This window comes from Natrix helvetica, assembly GCF_964273705.1.
Source record: "Natrix helvetica genome assembly, chromosome: 5".
NCBI classification, from domain to species: Eukaryota; Metazoa; Chordata; class Lepidosauria; order Squamata; family Natricidae; genus Natrix; species Natrix helvetica.
This window is the reverse complement of record NC_138551.1, coordinates 71,432,495-71,441,579: the sequence shown is the minus strand read 5'-3', so window position 1 is coordinate 71,441,579 and position 9,085 is coordinate 71,432,495. Positions and strand designations below refer to the sequence as shown.

At 39.5% G+C, this 9,085-nt stretch overlaps 1 protein-coding gene across 3 annotated transcripts in view; it reads left to right on the top strand.

Moving 5' to 3' along the window:
- The first annotated feature begins 5,370 nt into the window (after positions 1-5,370).
- The window catches only part of TCERG1L (transcription elongation regulator 1 like), a 210,997-nt gene continuing 207,282 nt past the window's right edge, over positions 5,371-9,085 (top strand). Inside the window, exons 1-2 of one of the 3 annotated variants that reach the window (XM_081955683.1) lie at positions 5,371-5,823; positions 8,695-8,841. In XM_081955683.1, the coding sequence (XP_081811809.1) occupies positions 5,506-5,823; positions 8,695-8,841 (465 nt within the window). In that variant the 5' untranslated portion in view covers positions 5,371-5,505. The remainder of the gene's footprint in view (positions 5,824-8,694; positions 8,842-9,085) is intronic. The other 2 variants (XM_081955682.1, XM_081955684.1) reach the window with 2 other exon arrangements.

The following is a 9,085-nucleotide window of genomic DNA, read 5'->3' as shown; positions in this document are numbered from 1 at the left end:
GCCACAAAATGGTGGCCATTTTTGGTACAATTAAAGCTCCACCCATTTTTGTACTTGTCACATTAAAAAGGAGAAGAGCCATGATTGCATCATTGTAGCTGTCACCTTAACTTTGACCTCTGTAATAAAAAAAACACAATATGAAGTTATTATATTTGGATGTGTGCATCATTTATAAACAGAGAATAAAAAAAGCTGAAGTAAAGTAATTCACTGTAAGCATAAAAATAAAAGTAAGTTCAAAGGCAACCGGTTCTTTTAACTTACCTTTTCTCCCCAGGAAGGAAAAATAATTTAGAGTGCAATCAAAAATTCAGCAAGGATTTAGTCATAATAAAAGTGCCAGAAACATTAAGCCCAGAGAAGCTTGTAATTTATCTTAGCCCAGTTCATCTACTCCAAGTTGAGAAAGGATCAGTGAACAAAGAGGAAGAAAATCCCTGTTCCAGCTTGAAACAGAAGTACCTTACTTTTATCTGCTTCACTTTCTGTATTTCCCCATAAAGCCTATTATTTTGATAATAAAGGGAATTGGGACCAGTCTTCTAGGCTGTCCATGACAAGATGTTATATTTTGCAAGGCTCTCCCTGCCAAAGGCTCTTTTTGGAAGCTCAGTAGGTGTGATTTAACATTCTGGGAGGAATACATGTGATTATGACAACCAGATCATCTCAAAGTAGCTTCATACTGTATGGTAGCATATTGAAGAGGCTTCCTTTTAAAAAATGTTTCACTGGATAAATTTAAAAAATCCCACCATGCTTTGGGGACTGGTAGAGAGAAGGAAGAAGGAAAGGAAGGAAGAAGGAAGGAAGGAAGGAAGGAAGGAAAGAAAGAAAGAAAGAAAGAAAGAGGGGAAGGAGAGCGAGAAGAAAGGAGTAAGTAAGGAAAGAAAAAAGAAAGAAAGAAAAAGAAAGAGAAGGGGAGAGAGGAAGGCAAAGGGAAGGGTAGAGAGGGACAGAGGATAGAAAGAAGGGAGGAAGGAAGGAAGAAGAAAGAAAGGAAAGAAAGGAAAGAAAGGAAAGAAAGGAAAGAAAGGAAAGAAAGGAAAGAAAGGAAAGAGGAAAGAAAGGAAAGAAAGAAAAGAGAATGAATAAATGAATGAATTGGAAAAGAAAGAAAGAAAGAAAGAAAGAAAGGGGATAGGAAGGAAGGAAGGAATGAAGGAAGAGAGCAGGGGAAAGAGGAAGGAAAGAAGGAAGGAAGCTGGTGCAGCATTCAAATTTTTTTTTTTGCATATAATAATTTGCATTTGGAAAATAAATGTTATAGCAATGTGAAGAGTAAGAGTGAAGAAATGGGAGAAATAACAGGGAAAAAGGGATAGAGAGAGAGAGTGGTAAAGACCACAAAAGAAGAAAACCAAAATGGGAATGGTAAAGAAACTAACTAAATACGTGTATCAGCCCAATCTGACCGATCTGACCTTATCAAGTGTGAAGAATGCCTGTCACATAAAAGTCTGAGAATAAGATGCTATTTTATCACACCATATTGTGACCCATTTCCTCACACTACATCTGGCAGACCGATGATCACCTTATGCTTATTGCTCCTACAGGAAAGGGAGGCTAAGACACGAGTGGAATAAAGAGAAGGCACACTCCTTGGACAATATCTTCCTCTCTGAATGCAATTGGAGTGCTGCACTCCCGTGACTTCAAGCAACTCCAACTTTTTTCATCAGTTATAAGACAATTTCAAGTGGGTTTAATTTTAAAGTATGAACACTACAGCAAGACTGTAAGTTTATTCAGTTTTATTATTTAATAGCAATAGCACTTAGATTTATATAAACCACTTTACAGTAGTTTACTGTCCTCTCTAAGCGGTTTATAGAGTCAGCATGTTACCCCCCGGCCCAACAACCTGGGTCCTCATTTTACCCACTTCAGAAAGGTGGAAGGCTGAGTCAACTTTGAGCTGGTCAGGATCAAACTCTTGACAGTGAGCAGTGAGTTAGCCTGCAATACTGCATTCCAACCACTGCACCACAGTGACTCTTATAATGTGTGTGCACGGGTGTGTGTGTGCTGCCATTGATAATCCATCTCTACATCTTCATAGTATATAAAAACATTTTGAATGGATAGGCTCCCTGTGTTAGCAAATAAATAAATTTCACAATCTATTGGGATCACTATCATCTAGAGAGTCTGTTCAAATTTAGCTGCTAATGGGTTGGAAAAGCTGAAAGGTTTTTTGGGGGGAGAGTTCGCAAAATTTGGTGTGTGTGTGTGTGTATGTGTGTGTATTGAAGACCCCAGAATTACAGGATAAAGACACTTAGGTGAGGCAGATGTATAGGAATGCTTATGTATGCATACATATGAGACAAAATAATGGCACAGCATAAGAAAGTCCTTGCCTATACAGAATTTAGAGCCACTGCTAATATAAATCTCAGACAAAATTTAATATGGAATAAGGATGTTGTTTTCAAAGAGTGGAAGGTCTGAATTTCAGTCCCTACATTTTTCACCTAGTGGTCACAAATTCCAACTCACAATGAAGAAAGCCACAATATTATGCCAATAAGACTGGGCTGCAGGATAGAGTTGCCTAATTTCTAAATTATGTGTACACATAATTTACTTTTGTCCCATGTATCCTGATCCTGGCATGTTGCAAAGATTATTTTCTTTACTTGGTGAATGTGGAACTCCTGACTATTGTAGACTTTCTCCAAATCATATCAGTCTTCAGACTAAAGCTTTTTGAGCAAAACTGCAGTCCTTTCCTTACTTCCTTATGTTATCTACTACTACTGAACCGCATACTAATTTTTCTTTCCTGAGCTTTTATTTCCTGTTTGTAAAAGACATCCTGGTTACTGAAGATATGGGAACTTCTTGCTATGCAGGCAGTCTTTGACTTACAACAATTCATTTAGTGACTGTTCAAAGTCACAGTGGCACTGAGAAAAGTGACACACACTTTTTTTCACACTTACCATTGTTGCGCCATCCCTGAGGTCATGTGTTCAAAATTAGCAATTGGTTCATATTTAATGATGATTGCAATGTCCCAAGATCATGTGATCCCCTTTTAAGACCTTCTGACAAGCAAATTTAATGTGGGAATCCAGATTCACTTGCAAACCGTGTTACTGACAAAACAATTGCAGTGATTCACCTAACAACGGTGGCAAGGAAAATTGTAAAATGGAGCAAAACTCATTTAACAACTATCTCACTTAACAACAGAACTTTTGGTCTCAATTGTGGTCATAAGTCGAGGTCTACTTGTATTGTTAATGTACCCAAGGAAGACTGGTATATATGATTATCCTAGAATAAGAGGTCATCAGCACTGAACTGAAGTCTTTCAATCTGTAGTGCCATGTAAACCTAATCTCTAGCCTTCTGCCAGAATATCTGCTGTTTATTTGAGTCTGAACAAGTGTTTAATGAAGGAAAACCAAAAAAATGCGAACAAGAGTTTCTATCATCCTTAATTATTAATTATATTTCCTGAAGATAAGGTTATGATCCATCATTGTCTGGTGAAGAAATGGGGATGTGAAATAAATGGCTGTGAAAATGTTCACATTTTTAATCAATGGGCTTTCAGAGTGAATAAAGAAAGAATTTTGGCCGGGGAACAAAATGTTTTGAAGTTCTACATAGAGGTGAACCACCAAAGAGCTCCCATTCAGTCATGTCTGTGAGGAAAAGCTTCCAGAAACTAGATGAGTAAGGAAGATACATTAATTCAGGGGTGTCCAAACTTGGGAACTTTAAGACTTGTGGACTTCAACTCCCAGAATTCCCCAGCTGACTGGGGAATTCTGGGAGTTGAAGTCCACAAGTCTTAAAGTTCCCAAGTTTGGACACCCCTGCATTAATTAAATAGTTGAAATAAGTTGAAAACTGTGGTGTGAATGCTGGACAGTTTTTTTCCATAGGGCAGAAGATGCTGCCAAAGGCAAAGAGGTCACATGTGGGGGTGGTAGCAGGAATATTTTAATAAGTAAATAAGTATTATATGCTATTGCTTTTGTCACATGCCTCTTGTTGGAAATAGAAAGTACTAGAATCAATGGATGCTTTCAATGATACAGAGTGGTGACAAAAGATTTGTATACATTGGATATGTTCATAGAACAAGAACTTCATTTATTTTCCCACAGAAAAGTGCAATAGCCTCATTCTCTTCCATCCTCCACCCCTTCTGTAAATAGAGTAACTTTTGGAGAGGAGCAATATGGTTGGAAAGAAATGCAGGGAGTCTTTTGGGGGAGGGCAGTCCACTTGGAACATGGATGCTCTTTTCTGTTTCTTCTGCTTCTTCTTAAGTTGTTCCAAGAAATACGTTTACAGCTCTGTTAGTCAAGTCAGATAAGAATTTTTTGGTCCTCATGCCACATGTTTCAGATGAACAAACTTTTATCCTCTGTTGGGTCTTTATCCCACCCCCTTTAATTGCCTTCTGCCATTATCATGTTGCCCGTCCTTCCTTCCTTCCTTCCTTCCTTCCTTCCTTCCTTCCTTCCTTCCTTCCTTCCTTCCTTCCTCCTGCTGTCTTTCTTTCTTTCTTTCTTTCTTTCTTTCTTTCTTTCTTTCTTTCTTTCTTTCTTTCTTTCTTTCACCTAATTGAAGGCAAACGTCTTCCTTCTTAAGACTTTTGTTTTAAAGAAATGAGATGGAAATCTCCTTGTAAATCCTTCCCAGGAATATAAGGTTGATATGTAGATGCTATACTCTGCACGTTATTTGAAGACGTCTGGCTGATTTACGGGCGTCTTCTCTTCTCTTCTCTTCTCTTCTCTTCTCTTCTCTTCTCTTCTCTTCTCTTCTCTTGTCTTCTCTTCTCTTGTCTTCTCTTCCCTTCCCTTCCCTTCCCTCCTTTCTTTTTACCCCCACCCTATTTGTTTCGTTGGCTCACTCAGTACTTTCCCTTCTATCAAACGTATTCCCTCTTCCCACCTTCTCCCATCTTCGTTTCCTTCTTTCCCCCTCCCTCTTTCTCCCTCCTTTCTTTCTCCCGCACCGATCCGCTCCTTCCCCCGCCCCGCCATCCTTCCTCCCCATCCCTCCCCTCTCTTTCCGGAGTGCCTTCCCGCTTTCTTGAGACCGTTCGAGCGGTCCGTTCCGTCGCCTTCCTCCTGCGCCCTGGGCTGGAGAAAGGCAAGAAGTTGGAGGAGGTTGTCTTCGCCAGCCAGGCAATTGCAGCAGGGCTGCGACTCTTCTCTAGTTTTGGGGCTTCCTGCAGCGGCAGCGGGGGTGTGGTCAAGGCGGGAGGGGCTGCGAAAGGGGAGGAGCTCCGAGCAGAGCCACAGAACGAAGTCGGAGCCTCGCCGGCTCCTGAGCCGCCGCCGCTGCCGCCGCTGCCATCGCCTCCGCCTCCGCTCGGAGCTTTCTATCTCGAGCGGGGGCACTGATGGGCATCGCCGCCTTGCCACAGCTGCCTGAGATCCAATCTTGTGCCTGGGCTGTTGCCGCTGCTTGCCTTCGCCGGAGGCGCCCCCCTGCGAGCGGTGGGATTGTACTGTAAGATGTAGAATGCGCCCAGTGCTTAGAGCCAAGCGGCAGCAGCCTCTCCTGTGGCCCGGGAATGCGGAACCCCCAGCACCTCCTTGGATTTGGATGGTCCCGAGCGCGTCTGGGCTTTTTCGGATCGGAGGCGCTGCCGGGGTAGTGCCTCCACCTCCTCCTCCGCTGCTGCTCTCTTCGCCTCCTCCTCCTCCCCCACCTCCCCCGCCGCCGGCCCCGTTGATCCAGGGGGTTTCGAGCTGGCAACTTCCCTGCGATCCTTTTGTGCCTTTGGTGGCATCGGAGCACCACTCGACCGTTCACCAGCTCCCGTTTCTGAACGGACAGGTAAGGAAGGAGACTTTTCCTCCCCTTTTTCCCCCTTTCGGTCCCTACACCCATAGCCACCGCCGCTCCGTGCTTTTCAGGTTTCTTGGATGAGGGTTTTTGATGGTGAGCGCTTCTTGACTTCCGCAGACCGCACAGGTCTGCCCCACACTCTCCGTGTAAATCGTTTAAAACACAAAAGAAAGAAAGAAAGAAAGAAAGAAAGAAAGAAAGAAAGAAAGAAAGAAAGAAAGAAAGAAAGAAAGAAAGAAAGAAAGAAAGAAGCCGCGGCGGTGGGAAAAAGAAATATTGAAGACAACCTTAGGATGCATAGGTAGGAAATATATAACGTCAGAAGCAACTTCAGTCGCTGTCCGAAGAGCCGTGGTGCTGAAGTTGTCTGCTTGATTTTTCCGACTTGCGGACGTGAGCCTCTGCTTCGGCAGAGCTGTGCCTTCTTTCCACAAGACTTAGAAATCCTGGCGCGGGAGAGACTACATTAAGTATTAATAAGAATTTATTGCTAATGCTCAGCTTGTAATTTCCACTCTTAAACCACATAAACAGTGCACATATTTTTTTTTACCTTCCAGGGGTAGAAAACATATCCCCCAATTATACTGCCTTCATAATAAGGTTGCAGTCTTTTGACAGTTAAGGGTTGTTTGCTGCTAATTTATAATAATGTACTTGTACCGACTTCCTATTGAATCGGATCTGTTCCTTTAAGCACAAATCCTGCTAATACCACCTTACTTGTCCAAAGAGCAGGAAAATGCATTTTACAATAAACAACATAATTTGGAAATGTTTACTATGCCAATCCCCACTGGAAAAAAAAACACCTAAGCGACATGAACCAGCCTACTGCAGATGAATTCCTTTTCACAAAGTGATTAATAATCACTAGGCTCTCTTAAAATTCACAGTGAAGTATCTATTTTCCCATCAACATAAATTGGAACCTTGTATTAAGCTCATCTAAATAAAAGCAAGGTAACTATTATTCTAATATTTCATTAAAATTCTTTGCCACGAGATGAAACAAATCTTACATTATATAGTCAATATATTGGTTCTGCTGTTGTGTTCATTTAATTAATTTTGAAAAAAACAACACATTTTATGTATTCCCCCCACCCCCCAGTTCTTAAGAATTTTTCAGAAGGGACCTGATTTAGAAGATAGGTTGCCACATAGCTATCTCCCCAAAGCTGTTATATCAGAATGCTGCCACTAGAGGTATTTACTGACTAGAAACTTGTGTTTCCCTTCATGTATAGAGATCTGCAAAATATTTTAATAATGGAAGTGTGTGGGTGTTTACTTATGAATCCCCTTATTAGGGGCAACCCTTTTTCCATTGATTTGACTGAGCCGACTGAGACAATATTGGTCAGACCTATAAAAAAATATGATGTGATCCACAAATATATCCAGTAGCTTCTAATGTGATGTTTGTAGCATTTGGTAGCAGACATTAACTAATCTTGATCAAATATTAATTCAACCAATACATCTCCTTAGCATTTTTTAATGAATGCTTCAATTATTTATGAGGGTTGTAATGTGAATGTTAAAATAGTGGTAGGTGATTGAGATTTGCCTTTTAACATTACATTTGTACATTCAATTTCTTCACCTATATTAATTGTGGAATTATTGCTTGCAATGCCTCAGACATAGGTTTGATGCTATTTCATTTAAACATTATGAGATCTAAATTTGTTGGATTATTTTCAGCTTCCCAGTAAAACAGCTAAAAACATATGGTGGCATTTAATAGACTGTAGAAACAAAGATTGGTAGTGAGTGAAGGCCCTTTTTTTAAAAAAATAGAAGAATTAAACAATATAATTGCATTGAAGCAAATGAACATTTTGGTCATTCATGATAATGCAAGGTTAAGAAAGAGTGGTGATGAATGTTTCAATCATAAAAAGCTTTTCTTTTGTATGAAAAACACCTTGTTTATTGTCTGTTTATTAGATTACTTAAATCTTTACATTTGGATAATGGTATGTTTGTACTGCTGTCATTGGCTCGTTTTTCAAAAATATTGTATTGCTTTCTGAAAAAAACTCATTATAGAAATTTCACAGTAAGAATAGTTCAGAATATGAAGCAGTCACTGCTACATCTGTTCAGGGACATAACCTGTAGCTCATCATGATCCATCAAATCAATGAAGTCCTACGTTCATGGTTCTATTTGGAACAGTAGAGCTATATTCATGGCATGTAATTCTCCTCAATCCATTGTGAACCAAGTCAAGGCATTGTGCATTACACAGGGCACTTATGACTTAAAATGAAGTTATGGTAAGAGATAAATTCAAATCAGTTGTGTAAAATCCTTCCAAACTGAAGATTTGTTTTGACTCATATTTTCTATTATCCACATTTAAAAAAAAATGTTTTTAATCTCTCCCCCTCTGCCTTACAATTTCTCAATTTCTTTACATCTTTCATTAAGTGGTTAACTGTCCATAAATGGGATTATTATCTGCCCATGAATAATGGATGAAAATGGATGCTGCTTTAATTAGATTCAGATATTTCTCTTGGTTTACTACATTTGCCAAATGTAACATTATATCAAACACATTGCATGTGATGGGCAAGTTTGATCAATGGTCATACATCATCATGAGTTATGCACTGTTCCATTGTTATATGCCTAAATAGCAGTAATAGTTCAATTCCATAATCCATACATTTTGATAACCATTCTCTTGTTCAGAAGGAAACATTAGAATATATATGGATTTATACAGTATATGCTTTCAAGTAGTCTTGTAATATAAATTAAGATCTAAAAAAAACACCTTGAAAATGCCATAGAGTAAGATTTAATATAGAAAATTCTAACTGTTCCAAAACTTTATTTTAGTGGATATTTGGACATCACTCTCCAGTAATTGGATTTTCACCTTCCTCAAATGTGGAGTTTGTTCCTCTTTTTCCACATGTATATACTACCACTGCTCTACCCCATTCTGGGAAAAATTGGGTAGAAAAGAGATTGCCAAATTGCAAGGTAAGTTCTATTTCTACTATTTTGAAGAATTTGCAAATAGCAATGTCTGAAAACTACAAATAACCCCAATCTGCTCTAATGGTACAACAAAAAGCTTTTCTATGCATACAGTACTTAAAATACAGAATCTGAAATGTTTAGGGTCTCCTGCTTGAGCAGAGAGTTGGACTAGAAGACCTCTGAGGTCTCTTCCAACTGTACTCTATTATTCTGTGTTTTATATTCTATGACTCATATTTATGAC